Consider the following 20,107-nt stretch of genomic DNA (forward strand, 5'->3'; position numbering starts at 1 on the left):
ATATATATAGAGTAACAAAAAAAGGCCAACCAAGAAGCTTATGTTGCAAGCTATGTTTATTTTTGAATATGGGCTAACTCGATTAACTCCATCGTTTTTTTTCATCATAACATGTTCCCACACTTTCTTTATAGAGTCGAGGTACAGTAGCAGGGACACCTTTTCTCTTTTTTCTCGTTTTGCTCATCTTCTAAGGCGCTCATTCTCTTTTTGAATTTGAAGGTATAACTATCTTCGTACCTTCAACTACTCCATTTCAAATTCTTCTATTAAAAAAGGTATAGTTTAGTTAGTAGAAACTACTGATAACTTCGTTATCAATTTATTGCCATGTTAATTACTAACTAAATAAAGTACTGCCACACTTGTAGGTAGATGGAATTTAGAAAAGCCTTTGAAAAATGAGGTTCTTTATTGGCAGTGGAGAATGAGAGGAATCCCACATATTAATTGCTTGTTTAATAATAGCATATGTTGGTAGAAAATATTATTAGTCACAAATGCTAACAAGGAGATTTGCATTCACTTTTTTTTCTACTGATTTTTCTCTGTTGTTATTCTACTGTATCTTCAAAATACACGGATGATCATTAATTTTAAAATTTTAATATTTAAAGTATCAAAATAGTGTATTTTTAATGTTTAGCATAGGACAATATAACAAAACTCAGCAAAGAAATCAGACTGAGGTCCAATAAATAACCAATCTTATTAGGATAGACTTCAAATGACTCTGAAACTATTTTAAAAGATAGACTTTAAGCCTAATTCAATTTTATTAAACAAATTTGTAAGATAAGATTTGTATTTACTTATACATTCTCTGAAACTATTTTATTTCTAGTTGATATGAATTCCAACATTGTATAATAACTTGCACCGGCTTAAATTAATTGGCCAAATTATTCATCACCTATATTCTGAGAGCTTTTACTTGATGCGTACATTGACATTGTTGTATACCTAAAAATTTGAAATCAATAGATGTTCCTTGTGTGTTATTTCATCTGATTATTTGTTCGAAGAAGAAGGGTCAAAATTAGTGGTGAAGACCGAATAACTTTGTGTCAGAAATGGGTGTAGTAAGAGGCAATGAGACACTCTTCGCTGTTACTTGTCTCTGGACATTCTTTATTCATCGTCTTGCATTTGTACGTTCTGTCATTGCAACATAATATTGTTGTGGTTTGTGAACACTATTTATGGAGACTTGTGTTTTATTGTCTTACGGGAATCTATTCTCTTCCAAATTCCTAACTCTGGAACAATGTAGAACCTTTGACCTTTGAACATATAAAGTATGCTACTATTACTACACCATGATTTCCCAAGATTTTGCTTTATCTTTGGTTTTGCACCGACGGAGAAAAAGACTTAAAAAAGATGCTTTGTCCAGTTACTTTTGTGTATCCTCGACTATTTTAATGTTTGTTACGGTTTCATTTCAATAATTAAATTCTGAAAATTAAAATCCTTTCTCAACATATACTAATGTCATAAAGTAAACAGTATTGTTTAAACAGGTTTAATTGGCCATATATTTAAACTCTATTTTCAATCGTGGGCTACTTTTTGGCCCGCACTTTAATATTCCATTTGTTTTCCCCTTTCAAGGTTTCCCATTTGTTTTCCCCTTTCAAGGTTTCCACAAACTGAAAAAAAAAAAAGAAGTTAACCCTTCGTTTCTAATTAATATTGACCTTTCCACTTAATCTTATGAGGAGTGTTGTGCTGAAGCAGAAAATTGAAGAAAATTCCGAAGCGTAAGTTGTTAGGACGTATGTTGTTTTGCTGTGTCCGAGGTACAATGATTAATGTTAATTCAACTGTGTAATCGTTTTAATTGAAGAAGCATCAGTGATTAAGATCTGAAATCTATGTACCACAATTCCAATATCTAATGCAGTTGAGACATCATGCCCAATACCTACAAAAGATATATTTCAACGCCAAACCCAAACAATTTTATCAGAGTAATAGTTTTAATGTGTTTGTTACAACTTCTGAAAATAATTTGAAATTAAAAAGAATCAGAAAATTGATAACGACCAAAACAAATTTAAAATCTTTTTCTATTTTTGGGCATAATACTAACGCATGGTTATTCATTAATTACATGTATGGAACGCATAATTGTAAGTATTTTAATAATTAATGACATTTAAGTGTCACCCAACACGTTATTTTCAATCAATTTCGAATACCTTATAGAACTTAGAGGCTAGTGCAGTATCTTAACCCTTCACCAAATGATAGTTTCAGATCAGAGACTCATTTGAATTAAACCAATTTATATTATCTTTATGGTTAAAGTCTCTTTTTACATAAAAACAAGCTCCAATATTTTATGTAGATTTTGCTTTTGTGCTATGGTTGACCTTTATGTTCCAAACAAATAAAAAAATGCAAATAATAAACATTATCGTGGAGGATCATCAATCCTCGTCATAACACGTTTTGAAATCAAGAAATGATCTTTTTCTGTTATACGTAGGATACATGTATTATACTTCACGTTCCCAAACATGCATATTTATATAAATTAGAAAATCGTGAGGACGAGACATGAAAGCTTAACCGATGAATGATTATACGGTTGAGAAAAATTATATCAGAAAAATTCACCGGAAATATATAATTTATGTATTTTATGGTAGATGGGACCAACCATTTTCACTGCACATGCCTAAGTTAATTTCATCAAAACTGATGTTTCAGCCGACATCTCCATCGTTCAACTGAAAATATCCTACTTGTAAATCTCATAGATAATCAAATACAAAAACTTACATTCGCATCAGCGGTCTTTTTCTAATAAACCTTAATCATGGTTAAGAATTACACTTTAAAATTAATTTAATTTTATAAAATTAGTTTGTAAAATAAAATTTATATTTTATTTTAAAAAGTTGATTTTAGTTCTAACTTAATTTTAGAATATTAATTTATAAAATAAAATTTATATTTATATATTTTAAATTTATTTTATCTTCGATCGATATAAAATTTTTAATAATATTAAAAATAATAATAAAAGAAGGTTCAATAGATATGTTGATGTCGAGGATGATCTTCTTTTTCTATAAGATTTTTTTTTTTTATATAATGCACAAAATATTTTTATTTTATTTCAAGACATAATTAAATTACTCATTTATTTATATATCAAAATTTTACATCGGTTAAAAATTATTCTTATTTTATAAATTGATAGCGTAAGTAAAATTTACTTTTTTTAATATGAAATAAATTTAATAATTGGGATGTATTGTTAGAAAGAAAAGGACTAAAGGAGATCTAGAAGTGGAAAAAGGGTGTGTGGGCACCTTTGATTTGCTTCCACGGAACTAAGCATTACAATATTCCAATAAATTGGTCCCATATTAAATAACCTGTGCACGTGTGGAAATAGACTCCCTCTCTATACATTTGTTTCTATTAACAACAATTATGACTTTCCCTTTATTCTCAAATCTTCCTACTACCTATTATTTCAGCCTAATAAAGTATTAAATCTTTTTCTTTTTACATTTCAACGTGGAGAAAATAGGTTGTCCATTCATCTGGCATATGTCATTGTAATGCATGCTATGATAAAATTGTTAATCTTTATAATAGCTACAAAGTATCTCTCTTTAAATGTTGATAATTAAAAAAATCAATGAGTACTCTTTCTTTTACATTAGAAGTAAAAATATGATTATGATTATGCGTGAATTGGAAGTTTATTTAAAGGATGGAGGGATGTTAGGTTTAAAGGCAATAAATGATGAGGAAATGGATTGAGTAAAGCTTGGATGCTGATGCATGATCTATAAGGCTTCTAGAGTGCCTTAATGGTGAGCTTGCTAGTGTTCCATGGGTTGTGGCCCGGAACGTATCCTTGGGTTGTTGCCCGGGACAGGGGTTAAGCACGTGGCATTCTATGGGTTGTGGCCCGGAATGACTTCCTTTGAGTTGTGGCTCGGGATAGCGGATGAACACGAGGAACCCTTGAGTGGTGGCTCGGGTTGGCGAGTGTTATCGGTGTGAGTGTGCTGGTTGTAGCCAGTACGGATGGGTCCAGTTGGATTGCCCTCCTCAGTGGTTGCTGATGAGTTTGGTAGTCCTGGGACGTTACGGACTCTGTTCGTATTTGGGAACTCCACCTGGCGTTATGGTGTGTGATCCGTAGCATGGTTTCCGCACGTGCTCTATCGGTTGTGGCCGATAGGTGTGGCAGCAAGGCACCTTGAGATACCTAATAGGACATGTAGATGGATGCTAACATGGTTGTGGCCATGTGAAAGAATTGGAACGAGGTTCCCTGATGTACTTTATATACATGGTGGTGGCCATGTGGAGGGAAGGTAACGAGTCTTCCACTAGGTGCATCGGTGTACATGGTGGTGGCCATGTGATGGAAATGGAGTAAGGTTCTGTGGGAAAAGAAATGATATTTTTTATGGTTATGGACATGTATAAAGAAAGAGTTTGTGTTATTGTTATATTATTTGTATTGGTTATACATGTATATGTATGTTGGTATATTTTTGTGTGTTTCAACTGTTAGCTCACCCTATCTGCTTGTGGTTGGCGATGATCGTGTACACGGTACACGTGAGCAGGTGATGATGCAGGTGAAGCTGGTGAGGCTTAGCGACGGAGAGGGGATGACCATGGGATCTTTTTCTTAATGTTTTCTTTACTTTATTTGAAATGGATTGTAAAGACTCATGGAATATTTTGATTACATTTGCAATTTTGTATTTATGGACTTCTTAGTAAAGTAATAAAGATTTAAAGTTCCCGTGTTTTTGGGAAATGAAGTATTATTAATCAAAATGTAATTAATTACTTTATCTTATTTTATTAAATTCGTAATATCCGGACGGGATATTACAGGTGCACACTTCTTGTGTACCTTATATCAAAGGCATGTATACGGATAATTGAGTCTAGAAGAGTCTCATGATATGTATGATTTTGTCTAATAATTGTAAATATATCTATTATGATAACATAATTTAGTGTAGTATGTTGTGAATATAAATACATGTGTACCTCTTCTCAACTAGTTTACCCTTGCACTTGTTGGTTGTTGTGTTTTTGTCTTTCCCTTTTGTGATGATCACATATTTTGTGGGAGCAGACGAAGTTGCAGGTCTATAGGCACATCTGGAGGATGAGAATATATCTATTATGATAACATAATTTAGTGTAGTATGTTGTGAATATAAATACATGTGTACCTCTTCTCAACTAGTTTACCCTTGCACTTGTTGGTTGTTGTGTTTTTGTCTTTCCCTTTTGTGATGATCACATATTTTGTAGGAGCAGACGAAGTTGCAGGTCTATAGGCACATCTGGGGATGAAGAGCTATCAGTTAGAGTTGTAGAAGGTCTCAAAGAGTTTTAGTAAGTGATTACTTTTGTATATGCTTGACAGTTTAGATTAAGTGTATAAATGATATATTTTTATAGTCCTATCTTTTGTAAGACAATTTTAATATATTTTTACACTAGATTATATATTTTGAACACTATGATCAAATATCATATTTTATTAGTTTCAAACTATAAAATTGGGATGTTACAATTATCTATCATATATATATATATATATATATATATATATATATATATATATATATATATATATATATATATATATATATATATATATATATACACATATATATATATATATACATATATATATATATATATTTGTGTTATATTAGTGATAATAATTAAATATATAAGAATTGAGCATATTGGTCCCTTCAAAAATTTTTATTATTATTATTATTATATAAATAAATATATATATATATATATATATATATATATATATATATATATATATATATATATATATATTACACACTTTTTATTTTTCAATTCTTTTAATTGTTTGACTTATCATGAAATTCATTTGCATCTCTAAGATATTTTTTATCTTATCATAACTTTTATTCAATTATGTTCAAATGATGCATGTAAATTAAATATATTTTATATATCACATTTGAATACTTTGACTCTTTCTTAATATTTTTAGTTATTGTACATTTTCTTTTTACATAAGAATGTTTAACACTCTCAATTTAAGTGTTCAATAGTATAAACATTTCATTTACTAAATAATATAAAAATATATCTTCTTTATTCTATTATTATTATTATTATTATTATTATTATTATTATTATTTTCATTTGAAAAACTCTTTTATTAGATCTCAAAAAATATTTTTCATTTTATCATACAGTTAAATATATATTTATTTTTCTTTGTACAATTTCATTCAATAGTATCTCAAATTATTTATTAGACACACATTTGATGTGGGGACCCAAGTTTTCAGCCCCTAATCTCTTTTTTTCTTTGCCACCCACTTCACTAAATTTTCATCACTCTTCACAGCACCTCTTCTCTCTTCTTTTCCTCTACCATCTCTCTACCAAAAAGAGAATTCTGAACCTACTCTTCATCCATTTCAGAGCCCAGACCTGAGGCTAGCTCATGATCCCCTATCTCAACTGCAATTCCCCTTCTCCATGTAAGTTGTACCTAATCCTTACATTTTCTTCTTCAATTCGAAAATTGTAAAGATTTCCTTACTGTTGAGTCAATTTTGAGAACCAACAATCACTCTTATTCTCTGAACCTACAATTCCAGCTTATTAGGTTGTACAATTGAGGAGCTCTTGGTAGAAAGGATTCTAGCTAGTTAAAAATCCTATAGAGGTAAGGGAAGCTAATTCCTCTTCTCAAAACTTTATGGAAAATCCATGGATGAGCTTGAATTGTATAATTAAGTGATGAATTCGTGTTTGTAATGTGTATGTTAGTGAAAATCTCTGGTTGATTGATAGAATCTGGTTTGCTGCATGTGGGAACAGGTGCATGACCTGATATTTTCGCCTAGGCGAGTTACTCTCGCCTGAGCGAAAGCATCAGGAGATGCACCTCTGTTCCTGCGCGAGGTCTCGCCTAGGCGAGCTGGGGTCGCCTGAGCGAGATAGCGATCTCGTCTGGGCGAACCAGCCTAGCCTGAGCGAGAATTCGCCCAGGTTTTTCTTTTTGCCCCTGTTAGTGCCTCGCCTAGGCGAGACTGACTCGCCTAAGCGAGATGACCCCTCGCCTAAGCTAAACCTTCTAGCTTGAGCGAGAGGTACTGCAGTAGTAGTGTTTCAAATATGTCTTTCTTAGTAAAAATATATGTTTTAAAAGCATCTTTTTGCAATTTAGACTTGGTATGATTGAAATGCTATCAATGATGTGTTGAATGATTTAATTAGATGAATATAAATTTGAAGAAGAGGAAGTTGAATGGAATTTCAAGGGAAATTCAAGTGGAGTAGTAGTGTGTGTAAGGATGTGAGGAATCTAAATGGTTGGTATCCTGAAACTCCAATAATCATTCAAGCTCAGATAGAGTAGAATGGATTATGTCGTGAGGAGTAGCAGGAGGTCCTCGTCGTCAGACTCGATCAAGTCTTAGACGTGGAGGGGACTTACCCTGGGAATGGTCGGGTGAATACTCCATGTGTCCAGACTCTGCAGAGTCTGGAAACCGTTACAGGTGCAAGCCACCAAGAGCTCCAACGTCACTTACACAATCCGGATATAGAGTCTATAATTTATGATTGAATTACATGCTATAAATGATATCTTTTATTGTGAAGTGTGTTGATAATTGCTTCTTTCAGTTAGCTTACCCTTCTTGTTGTATGTCTGCTTTTTGCATATTCCCCTTTGCAATGATCACCTATGTTTGGTGGGAGCAGAGCTGAAACCTGATGGAGACGCTTCCTCTTGAGCAGAAGTTGGAGATTGGCAAGGAGCGCCATTATAGTTAGACTTTTACTGTATTATTTTGAGGTCTTGGGTGTAGTCTAGGACCCCTTCTACCCACTCCTATCTGATGTATATGAGTTCTTCGATGTTTACGTGTGGAGGACTGTACTAGAGATGTTTATTCCACGCATGTTTTGTTTGCTCTTACTATCTGCTATGTTTGACCATAATATAATGTTTTGTTTGATAGTATGGAAAACTATTAAATGGGATGTTACATTTTTGGTATCAGAGCAGTAGTTCCTTTAGGGTCTGTAGGTGTGAGCTTGCCTAGTTTCTGTTGTGTGTTTCTTATAGTAATTTGGCACAATTGTGGAGTTTGCTAGATAAACTGATGTTTCTCTTTATGTGGTCAGAGCTATGGCACCTAGACCTCCTCCTCCTCCTATTCCTAACCCGGATAGCTCTCACTTGGTGGGGACTATTGAGGCGATGTTGGCAGCCATGCAACAGCAAAATGCTAACATGGTGAACCAGCACAACTTGGCCTTGCAGCAGATGGAGTCTGCTAGGCTCGCAGCAGAGACCACCCAACAGAGGCACTTGGAGGCCTTACATCAGCTAGGGGAGAATCGATCTGTGGCTGGATCTTCCCAAGCTCCACCACCACGAGTGCAAGAATGGAGTTTGGAGGACTTTCTTAAGCATCATCCATCCCGCTTTGATGGCAAGACCACTCCAGATGAGGCAGATCAGTGGATGCGAGATATGGATAGGATATTTGAAGCCAAAAGATGCCCACCAGAGAGTAGACTGGCATATTCTGAGTACTTGCTAGCCGGAGAGGCTGTTCATTGGTGGTCTAGCATGAAAATGATGTTAGAAGACAGTAGGGAGACCATCACTTGGGAGCTATTCAAGAAGAAATTCTATGCTGAGTACTTCTGTTAAGACTTTGGCAAGTGTACCAAGTCGCGCAAGTAGTAACCGGTAAGACCGGGGTATCGTTTCCCAAGAGACTCGTGTATACTAAATATTTGCGTAATTAGTGACTAATTTAAACTAACGAATAAATCCATATTTTGAGTTTTACTGTATGAAATTAAACTTTGCATAAATAATTAAAATTGAACTTGGATATTTGAAGACTCTAGGAAATGGTAAAGACTAGAAATGCAATGGATTGATATTGTTGGAGTTAGACTTCACCTACTTCACTCTCATGTATATTAAGCAATAAAACTCTTCTCCATTAATTACTAATGTCAACCCACAAGTTTACTCAAACTCTAATCCCTTAGTTGAATGAGCCTAGGTTTCCTTATTTAGAGTCAATTCCTTGAATCCCTAAATAAACAAACCCGCTTTACAAATTAGGGTTTAAGACAACTAATGGGTCAAGTTCCATTCCTAGATACAAGTTTCATTAGGTATCTTGTTCCAATTCAAGGTTTCAAGAGATATTTTCCAATACCTAATGACCCAAATATCATGCAATGAATGGGTAAAACAAAGCAAGCTTTAAATGCATAAACCAAGATACTAGAAATCAATGGAAGAAGCATATATATATTCAAACCATTCGAAAATACATGAAAGTTCAGTGGCTACATCTAACCCCAACAAAAATGGGTTTAGCTCTCCATTGTCATGGAGAGCTCAAGCTTACAAAATGGAATATGGAAGAGAAAGAGATACAAAGAGGAAGATGGAGCTGTTCCCACAAGCCCTAGCACTCCTCCAAGCTCTCCAAATCACGTTGCTCGAGCTCCAAAATGTCCAAGATTCGTTTCCCCTCGCGAAAACAGAAGAAAAAGAGCCAACTTGCCACATCAGCGAAAACGGGCGTCTGGCGGAAGGGTCTCACCGCCAGGCGCTAGCCATCAAACAGTGGGCAAATTCCTCATCTACCGCCCGGCGGTGGCCAGGTGCCGCCAGGCGGTGACAAGCAGTGGCGCCTGGCTGGCGCTTGTCTGGCGCCTGGCGCTGGCGGCCTGTTGCGCCTGGCGCTGTATTTCTGTCGCCGGGCGCTTCCTGTTGATATTTTTGCTCTTCTCCTTGCTATTCCGGGTCACTCATTTATCTGGACTTTTGGAACAAAGCTTCCCATCTACAAAAAGGACACAAAAATGGGGATTAGTGATATATTTAGATCAATGTAACCTACAATGTATTTATTTACAAAAGTAAGGTAAAATTGAGGATTAAGTAGGTTAAAGGCTTTGGAAGAGATGATTTTGCTAATGAAATATAGCTTGGATAATGGTAAAAATTAACATTATCAACTCCCCCAAACTTAAAACCTTGCTTGTCCTCAAGCAAAAAGGTAACTTGGCCTAGATGAACAACACAATTGTAATGATCTAGCAAATCAAGAAAACATCTATCAATTGTGCCTGCTCTTATTTGAAAGATTGTGTAGCACAAGTGTTTCATTAGCAAGGCAAACTAAAGCTATGGTGTTCACAAAACAAAAATATCACAAGTGCATGCAAGAGTTTATAAGGGATCAACAATCATGGCAAAATGTTTCCTTGATCAATGGGAACCACTTCTCACAAGAATAAGTGTTTCACTCAAGCCCACTAGTGTATGGATATAAACAACATTCTCTCTACCATCACAATGCCACACAATTTAACTTTGCTTTTTGTTCAAAATGTCTAAGACTTTCACAAGCATGCTATCATCACAAGGTCTTTTATGGCTTGTATCGTGGCTAGGCTAAGAAGGAAATTTGGTTTTTCAGGATAACAAAAGTACTTTGAGCTAAGAGAGCAACTAATCAAATCATGAAAGTATTTTTCTCCCTTCTCTATTGAACCAATGAAACCAATTCCCAACTTGTTTGCACCAATTTTCTTTTTCTTTCTCTTTTCTTTTCTTTTTTTTTTCTTTTTTGAATTGAACCAAAAACTTTACAAATTTTCCCATGCTCCCTTGTATTAGCAATAATTCCCCCAAACTTGAACCAAATTCATGACTAGCAATCATTTGCTCTCTCAAGCTCAAAGTAAGGTAGTCAATATCTTCACTATGCTCAAGGTTCAAGGAATGACACATATTATCTTTAAGGCTCAAAGAAGACTCAAGGGATTTGCACAAGAAATCAACTTAAAAAGGATTGGCTCAATTATGTAACAAGAAAAAGAAAGATGGCCTTGATCACCTGTAGCATGCAAGTAAATGAATAGCAATTGAACTCAAGCAAAGTCAATTATGAGTCCACAGTGATAGCATTCACACAATTAAACTCTGGGGCACAACCTCTCACAGGGTATTTGGGTTCCACAATTGTCAACATATGCCAAAATCATTGATCACAATTAAACTCAAGCATCACAATATCAAAATGAGAACAACCACAAGCTCATGCTCACAAGCCAATTCAACATCATTTCATAACAAGCACAAAAGATGATCATGAAAAGTAGTAATTCAATGCAAAAGATTAGTTCACCACAACCAAGTTACAAAGTTCTACACTAAGCTAAAAAGTTCAAAAACTATCAAAAGAAAGTTAAGACTGAAAACTAAAAGCATAAAATAAATCAGGACTATCAACAAAACAAGTCCTGCAAAAAGTGAATCATTCTCTCCAAGTGCTCAGGCGTCATCCTCGCCCTCTTCGTCTAGATCTTCCTCCTCATCCTCTGCAGCAGCTGAGGCTCCACCTCCTCCAGCAGTATTGGCCTGGGCCCCAGGCCAAGCAACAGTGACAGCAAATTCCTCAGCTGATGGGGTGTGCAACTCAGGAATAGTTAGGGAGATGCCCCTAAGCATGTCAGCATTGGCCATCCCCATCCGGTATAAGGCCTGCATCTGGGGTTCCAGGAGCTGAAGGTGATCGAGCTTGGCCTCCAAAGCCTGCAACCGCATGTCAATGGTGGGAGTTGCCTCGGGCTCGGGCTCTGGCTCAGCTTCTGGCTGTCGCTGATGGCACCTCCTAGGTCTGGGAGCAACTGAGCAGAACCTCTGAAAATATGAAAAGTCTAGGTCCTGCGTTGCTTTCTCCATCGGGGGTACAGAAATGTCCACCCCTGCCAAGTTGCAAAGATGGGTGATGAGAGAGGGATGGCCAAGAGCGGCCTTGCCAGCGGCGTTAGCACACCGGTGGATCTCATTGGCAATGAATTGCCCTACGTCCATCACCCGACCTGTCAGGATGGTGTATAGAATGGTGGCGCGTCCCTCCGTAAGATCAGACACATGGGAGCACGGGGAGATGTTGGCGTGCACAAATGCTGACCAGAAGCGGGCCAAGGGGTGAAGGGAACCTCTCTGAATCGTACCCCTGTGAAATCCTTCACCCGCCAAGCAGAGTGCTTGGAGCAGCTCTCCAGGCGCCACGCCCTCATCTTCCAACACTGAAAACTGGCACTCCACATCATCAGCCAGCTGGGTGCCCAAGAACTCGTTGATCGTGTCAGCATCAAAGGGCACCCTTTTCCCCCGCACATAACTGAGAAAAGTGGGGGCTGCGGAGGTGGTAACCTTGGCATTAGCATAAAATTCCTTCACCAAGGTTACACTAAAAGTGCTAGGATAGCTACCCAGCCTTTCCCAGCCACGCCTGATCAACTCCAGCTGAAATTCGTTGACCTCCCCGGGCTTAAGAATCACTTTCCTCTCTGCCACCAACTTTCGTTGCATGACCACTTGGAAGCGGTCCTCATTATCCTTTGTGAGAAAGTGATGAGAGTAAATTCTCTCCTTTCGCTTTTACCTTTCGAAGGGTTCCCCACGGAGGTCTTCATTCTTTTGGGATTTGAGGAGGATGCCATCTGCAAAATAAACATTGGTACAAAGAGGCAATTTAAAGTTAGCATTGGAGTGAGAGATTCAATCAAAAAGAGAGTTAAGTGCATCTAAAGACTAAACTAGACAACAAAACATAGATTCATTCAGATGCCAAAAACTATTGCAGCTCTAAAGTTTGACAAACTAAAAAGCAATTGAATGAAAATGGGAAAAAGAGAGCAAAAACAGGGGCCACCGCCTGGCCCCTCCAAAACGGCCGCCAGGCGCCAGCTTGCAGCAGTGGGCACTGCTGGGCGCCACCGCCTGGCGGTAAAACAGGCCAAAATGGCCACCGCCAGGCGGTACACAACAGGGCAGCAAAGTATTATGGTCAACGAGCACAGAACAGCAAAAAGAAAAGAAAAATTAACTACAGTGGCAGCCCAGAACAGCAAACACGAGTTCATACCCACAACAAGCAACAGAAACAAAGTATCAAAGCAAAGTAAAACCATAAACTAATGAATTAGGATTTTTAAACAAAAAACGAGCATCAAAAACTCTAGAGACGATGAGAAAAACAACACAAGGAAGTTACTTGAGTGGATTGCACGAGTGAATGTTGCAAGAGGTGAGATTGGAGAGTCCGTGAGAGTGGGTTTGTGCGTGGAAGGGGTTGGAGCAGCGTTTCGCCTGGCGAGAGTGAACTGTGAGTGAGTGACACGAGAACGGGAGTTGGAATCAGGTTTGAATTTGAGAGAGATTGGGAAATAGAGTTAGGGATTTGAAGATTAGGGATTTGGTAGAAGTGAGATCAAGGAATGAGAGTGAGGCGCCAGGCGGGAGTAAGGATTAGGGTTTGAAGAGATGGGAAAAATGGGCCAGCCAGAAACAGATTTAAAAAGCCCAAACAATCAGCGCTGTGGTACCGCCTGGCGGGAGGTCACGAGCCGCCAGGCGGCGTATCAGTAAAATGCCTCTGCACCAGTTTTTCTGGTGTGGCGCCAGGCGGGCGCTAGGGAGCCGCCAGGCGGTATGCTTCTGCAGTGCTTCCAGTGGTCAATTTTTAAGATGGCGCCTGGCGGTTCACTCCCTCCCGCCAGGCGGTTAAGCTGCAGGGGTGGATTTTTTTTATGTTTTTGGGTAATAGTTGGGTTGGCTTTGACTCTATTGTGCTCCTACCAACCTTTCACTCTTGCACACATCCTTTTTCAAGCTTTTCAACTTGAAACCAAGCATTCACACTCAAGCAAAACATTCAATTCACAAAACACATGCACAACTTAACTTAAGATATGAATTTACTACACAAGCTATACTACTAATATTCTCACAAACAACCAATTTTACACTACCACATTCTATGATGCACAAAGGCTAAACTCAATTCAAAATGCTACAACTAGCACATGCTAACACCATCCTAAAACTAAACATGCTTAACAACATTCTAGGCTATGCTTCCACAAATTCACAAATGCAAATTTAACACAAAATTCAACATCTCAACAACACAACAATCATACTAACACAATTCACACATGCATACAAACATCATACTGAATTGAAAACAAAAATTAAAAGCTAGAATGAGTTTAGAGCACTGAGTTGCCTCCCAGGAAGCGCTTGTTTAACGTCACGAGCCTGACAGGTAAGGCGCTTAAGATTGGTTGGTGCTTTTGGTGTGCTCCTTCCCAACCTCACACCTATACAACTTCAATTGAGCACTAGTCACCAATTTAGTCCTTCTAGAATAAGGAGCTTCAATTTCAATTCTTCCATCAACTTTGATGTCTCTAATAACCCATAGCCTTGCCCAATTTGACTTGAATCTTCTAGGAGAAATCTTCAAATGTTCCTTTCTCATCACAATTGGTTGGCCAGGTCTCAGTCCATTAGTCCCCATCAAAGAGTGGTGGTGAACTAGAGCATCATCTTTCTCTTCCCTCTCTTCATTCACTTTTGTAGAGAAACAATTTGAGCACTTTCCAAACAACTTAGAAGCTTGCCACGGTCTACTAGTCACAGATAAGACTTCATTGATGGCCTTAAGACTAGTTTCTTCATCAGTTGATTCTTGCACAGCTTCAAAAACGTTGAAATTCACTTCCTCATCTTGGTCCTTCAATTTCAGCGTTCCCTCATCCACATTGATGACAACCTTGGCTGTCTTCATGAATGGCCTCCCAAGAATGAGTGGTACCCCTTCATCTTTCTCCATCTCCATCACCACAAAATCAACCGGGAACTTGAGCTTATCTATCTGCACCACCATATCTTCCACCACGCCATAAGGGTATTTGATGGAGCTATCTGCTAGTTGCAAGGTCATCCTTGTTGGCTTGGCTTCAAGACCACCAATCTTTCTAAGCATAGATAGGGGCATCAAATTAATGCTAGCCCCTAAGTCAACAAGAGCTTTCCCCATATCTTGATTTCCAATGGTGCAAGGGATGGTGAAGCTACCCGGATCCTTGAATTTTGGAGGAAGATTTTTCTAAATAATGGCACTACAATTCCCTTGCACTTCAATGGTTTCCTCTTCTATGTATTTCTTCTTTTTGCCAAGGAACTCCTTCATGAATTTTGAATAAGAGGGTATTTGTTGCAGTGCCTCAGAAAACGGGATCTTGATCTCAAGTTGTTTGAATATGTCCTTAAACCGAGCTAATTGTCTCTCTTTCTCTTTTCTTGAAGGATTTTGAGGATAGGGAAGGGGTTTCACAACAACCTTCTCTTTTTGTCTTTTCTCTTTATCATTCTCTTCACTTTTATTCTTTTCTTCTTCCACAACAATCTCTTCATCAACTTCTTCCTCTTGAATCTTTTCTTCATTCTTTCTCTTTTCTCTAGCCTCCACCTTTTCTTTACAACCTAGTCCAACCTCCTTTCCGCTTCTAGTGAAGATGGCCTTACATTGCTCTTTGGGGTTGGCTTCGGTGTTGGCGGAAAAAGGACTTCCTTGTTGATCAGCCAATTGCTTGGCTAATTGCCCCACTTGCACCTCCAAGTTTTTTATTGATGCATCAATGTTCTTTTGATTTTGAATTGACATTTGCAAGAACTTTTGCATCATGTCCTCAAGCTTTGAGGTTCTGTCAGTCAAAGAGGGATGTTGGTAAGTTTGTTGATGTGGGAGCCTATTGGAAGGTCCTGCTTGGCTCATGTTTTGGTGAGGTTTCCATCCTTGATTAATATTCCCTGGTCGGCCTTGATTGCCCATATAACTAACTTCCTCTTGAGATGTGCTTGGCATAGCACATTGCCCATTGGTATGGTTTCCTCCACATAACTCACAACTTTGCACTTGTTGGAGTTGAGCTACAGAGGCATTTTGAAGCTCTTGAGGAAGTTGTGACAATTTCTTCATCAGGGTCTCCAGCTGCTGAGTCATAATCTTGTTTTGAGCCAATAGAGCATCTTGAGATTGAAGCTCTAGAATACCCTTCTTTTGAGAATGGGCTCTCTCAGTGTAAGCTTCATTATCATTAGCTGCCATATTCTCTATTAACTCATAAGCTTCCTCTGGCGTCTTCCACTTGATACTCCCACCGGCAGAGGCATCTAACATCAACTTTGACTGGGATTTAAGACCTGCCAAGAAAAGAGTAAGCTGTGTAGGTTGATCAAACCCATGAATGGGAGTCTTCCTCAGCAGTCCCTTGAATCTATCCCATGCTTGGCCCAAGGACTCATCCATATCTTGTTGAAATGCCGAGATTTCCTGTTTTCCCTTATTAACCTTGGACTGGGGAAAATATTTGCTCAAGAACTTTGCAACCACATCATCCCAGTTAGTGAGGCTATTTTCAGGAAAGGAATTCAACCAAGCTTTTGCAGGTCCTGCTAGTGAGAACGGGAAGAGACTCAGGCGTATGGCTTCATCAGGAACTTGATGGATCTTCACAGTATTGCATATCTCCAAGAATGTGGCCAGATGAGTGTAGGGATTCTCATGAGACAGGCCATTGAACTGATTACTCTGCACCAGATGAATAAGAGCTGGCTTCATCTCCATGTTGGTGGCATTGACAGTTGGCCTAGCAATACTGTTGAAGTTGATATGGCCTGTGAACGCTGCATAATCTTCCAAAGTGCGTCTTTCACGACCTCTACCATCACCATGAGGATTGTCTGCCATTTCTTCTTCTGGAAAAGGATCAGGATTCTGAGAAGTAGATGAAAGAGTGTCTGAAGCAGAAGAGTGATGGGCAACTTGTTGTGCTTGAGCTCGTCTTCTCCTTGTGGCACTATTGTTTCTGCAGGCAGTTTTCTCTATCTCAGGATCAACAAGGAGTGGTTCTGAAGATGCAGTCCTCCTTGTACGGATCCTACCCTGCATAAACTATAGAGCAACAACAAAAGCAAGCTCGAACTACAAGTTAGCCCAAAATTAATGCGCGTATAAAAGTAAATAAAAACAGTAAATATGCACAAAAGAATTTAAGTCTAAATAAGTCAAAAATCACACAAAAGTCTAGTATTAGACACGAGTCCCCGGCAACGGCGCCAAAAACTTGTTAAGACTTTGGCAAGTATACCAAGTCGCGCAAGTAGTAACCGGTAAGACCGGGATATCGTTTCCCAAGAGACTCGTGTATACTAAATATTTGCGTAATTAGTGACTAATTTAAACTAACGAATAAATCCATATTTTGAGTTTTACTGTATGAAATTAAACTTTGCATAAATAATTAAAATTGAACTTGGATATTTGAAGACTCTAGGAAATGGTAAAGACTAGAAATGCAATGGATTGATATTGTTGGAGTTAGACTTCACCTACTTCACTCTCATGTATATTAAGCAATAAAACTCTTCTCCATTAATTACTAATGTCAACCCACAAGTTTACTCAAACTCTAATCCCTTAGTTGAATGAGCCTAGGTTTCCTTATTTAGAGTCAATTCCTTGAATCCCTAAATAAACAAACCCGCTTTACAAATTAGGGTTTAAGACAACTAATGGGTCAAGTTCCATTCCTAGATACAAGTTCCATTAGGTATCTTGTTCCAATTCAAGGTTTCAAGAGATATTTTCCAATACCTAATGACCCAAATATCATGCAATGAATGGGTAAAACAAAGCAAGCTTTAAATGCATAAACCAAGATACTAGAAATCAATGGAAGAAGCATATATATATTCAAACCATTCGAAAATACATGAAAGTTCAGTGGCTACATCTAACCCCAACAAAAATGGGTTTAGCTCTCCATTGTCATGGAGAGCTCAAGCTTACAAAATGGAATATGGAAGAGAAAGAGATACAAAGAGGAAGATGGAGCTGTTCCCACAAGCCCTAGCACTCCTCCAAGCTCTCCAAATCGCGTTGCTCGAGCTCCAAAATGTCCAAGATCCGTTTCCCCTCGCGAAAACAGAAGAAAAAGAGCCAACTTGCCACATCAGCGAAAACGGGCACCTGGCGGAAGGGTCTCACCGCCAGGCGCTAGCCATCAAACAGTGGGCAAATTCCTCATCTACCGCCCAGCGGTGGCCAGGTGCCGCCAGGCGGTGACAAGCAGTGGCGCCTGGCTGGCGCTTGTCTGGCGCCTGACGCTGGCGGCCTGTTGCGCCTGGCGCTGTATTTCTGTCGCCGGGCGCTTCCTGTTGATATTTTTGCTCTTCTCCTTGCTATTCCGGGTCACTCATTTATCTGGACTTTTGGAACAAAGCTTCCCATCTATAAAAAGGACACAAAAATGGGGATTAGTGATATATTTAGATCAATGTAACCTACAATGTATTTATTTACAAAAGTAAGGTAAAATTGAGGATTAAGTAGGTTAAAGGCTTTGGAAGAGATGATTTTGCTAATGAAATATAGCTTGGATAATGGTAAAAATTAACATTATCAACTTCCCAGACAGTGTGAGGTATGCCAAGGAAGTGGAGTTCTTACAGTTGATGCAAGGAGAGATGTCCGTATCTGAGCATGCGGAGAAGTTCAAGCACTTGGGCAGATTTCACACCTTGAGGATGGCAGAAGACTGGCAGTGTAGGAAGTTTGAGAATGGGTTGAGAGGTGATCTCAAACTCATGGTGGCTCCACTCTCTATAAAGGAGTTCCCTGCTCTAGTGGAAAAAGCAAGAGTAATGGAGAAGCTGAAAGCGGAAGTTGAGGCCCAGCAGCAGTCTCAACAGAAGGTGGGAGGACCATCTGGGTCCACGAGCCGACAGGATGATAGGAGGAAGCCCTACTCCAGACCTCCGCCTCAGGGGTCCAGGAGGTTCTCACCACAGTCACATCAGTCTCCTCAGCATCAGTCCCCTCAGCACCTTTCTTCCAGGACTCGGTGTTTTCAGTGCGGAGGGCCCCATATGAGGAGCACTTGTCCTCAGCTTGGTAGTAGGCGGGCGTGTTATAGATGTGGCCAGGAAGGTCACATTCTCAGAGATTGCCCTACTGGCCGGAGCACAGTGCCAAGACTTTCGGCACAGTCGCAGCCGCAGCAGACACGGGGAAGTGCTAGACCTCAGGCAGCTGGTAGAGTATATGCCATGACGGGCACAGAGGCGAACAAAGCAGGTAACCTATCTTTGGGTCTTGCATGATTGATGGTAGGAGCCTATGTGTACTATACGATTCAGGAGCGACACACTCTTTTGTGTCGAAGTCTATAGTGTTGGAGTTGGGTCTTCCGGCGAAGGAGCTCCAGTATGACCTGGTGGTGTCCACGCCTGCTTCTGGGTTGATCAGAACCTCGACCTTGTGTGCTAGGTGCCGGATCGAGGTTGAGGGACGCCAATACCGGGTAAACCTGATCTGTTTACCTTTGGAGGGCTTGGATGTGATTTTGGGAATGGATTGGCTATCCGCTAATCACATTCTTATTGATTGCAATGAGAAAAGGGTGTTGTTTCCCAACTCAGAGGATGAAGTTATGTTGATGTCCTCGCAGCAGGTGGATCAGGCCATCCAAGAGGGATCCCAGTGTTTCTTGATTCTAACTCAACTATCTGTTGAAAAGGAGGACGGACACCTTGAGACGGCAGTGGTGAGGGAATTCTCTGATGTGTTCCCTGATGAGGTACCCGGCTTGCCCCCACCCAGAGAAATCGAGTTCTCTATTGACCTAGTACCTGGAGCAGGGCCAGTATCAATAGCACCTTACAGGATGGCTCTTGCTGAACTGGCAGAGTTGAAAAAGCAGATTGAGGAACTGCTAGAGAAACAATTCATCAGGCCCAGTGTGTCACCTTGGGGAGCGCCGGTGTTGCTTGTTAAGAAAAAGGATGGCAGCTCCAGGCTTTGTGTAGATTACCGGTAACTCAACAAGCTAACAATCAAGAACAAATATCCTCTGCCAAGGATAGATGACTTGATGGATCAGTTGCACGGCGATGCAGTGTTTTCGAAAATCGACTTGAGATCAGGATACCATCAGATTAGAGTTAAGTCCGGTGATGTGCAGAAGACTGCTTTCAGGTCTAGATATGGGCACTACGAGTACGTAGTGATGCCCTTCGGTGTGACCAACGCCCCTGCTTTGTTTATGGACTACATGAACCGAATTTTCAGGCCTTTTCTAGACAAATTCGTGGTGGTTTTTATCGACGACATCTTAATATACTCCCGGACTC

General features: G+C 39.1%; 2 protein-coding genes across 2 annotated transcripts; one reads left to right on the forward strand and one right to left on the reverse strand.

Annotated features, from left to right (window-relative positions):
• The first annotated feature begins 8,203 nt into the window (after positions 1–8,203).
• On the forward strand, positions 8,204–19,794 carry LOC114191347 (uncharacterized). The gene is made up of 3 exons (XM_028080517.2): positions 8,204–8,723; positions 18,381–19,052; positions 19,115–19,794. Exons 1-3 carry the CDS (start codon positions 8,204–8,206, stop codon positions 19,792–19,794), a joined length of 1,872 nt encoding a protein of 623 aa, XP_027936318.2.
• Positions 14,184–16,575, reverse strand: LOC146884822 (uncharacterized). The gene is made up of 2 exons (XM_085675497.1): positions 15,408–16,575; positions 14,184–15,020 (listed from the first exon to the last, which is right to left on the reverse strand). The coding sequence occupies exons 1-2, from the start codon at positions 16,539–16,541 to the stop codon at positions 14,184–14,186; spliced, it is 1,971 nt and encodes a 656-aa protein (XP_085531623.1). The 5' UTR covers positions 16,542–16,575.
• Positions 19,795–20,107: the final 313 nt, after the last annotated feature.

The sequence above is a fragment of the Vigna unguiculata genome, chromosome 7, assembly GCF_037176805.1.
Source record: "Vigna unguiculata cultivar grain cowpea cultivar isolate G323 ecotype 2 chromosome 7, ASM3717680v1, whole genome shotgun sequence".
NCBI classification, from domain to species: Eukaryota; Viridiplantae; Streptophyta; class Magnoliopsida; order Fabales; family Fabaceae; genus Vigna; species Vigna unguiculata.

What these genes read in the sequence shown, in the direction of transcription:
- LOC114191347 (XM_028080517.2), top strand. Translation starts at nt 8,204, where the DNA reads ATGGCACCTAGACCTCCTCCTCCTCCTATTCCTAACCCGGATAGCTCT. An exon ending in GAAGAAATTCTATGCTGAGT is followed by an intron (nt 8,724 to 18,380) that starts ACTTCTGTTAAG and finishes TTAACATTATCA; the next exon opens with ACTTCCCAGACAGTGTGAGG. An exon ending in CACAGAGGCGAACAAAGCAG is followed by an intron (nt 19,053 to 19,114) that starts GTAACCTATCTT and finishes TATACGATTCAG; the next exon opens with GAGCGACACACTCTTTTGTG.
- LOC146884822 (XM_085675497.1), bottom strand. Translation starts at nt 16,541, where the DNA reads ATGGAGATGAAGCCAGCTCTTATTCATCTGGTGCAGAGTAATCAGTTC. An exon ending in TCACTAGAAGCGGAAAGGAG is followed by an intron (nt 15,021 to 15,407) that starts GTTGGACTAGGT and finishes GCCATTATTTAG; the next exon opens with AAAAATCTTCCTCCAAAATT.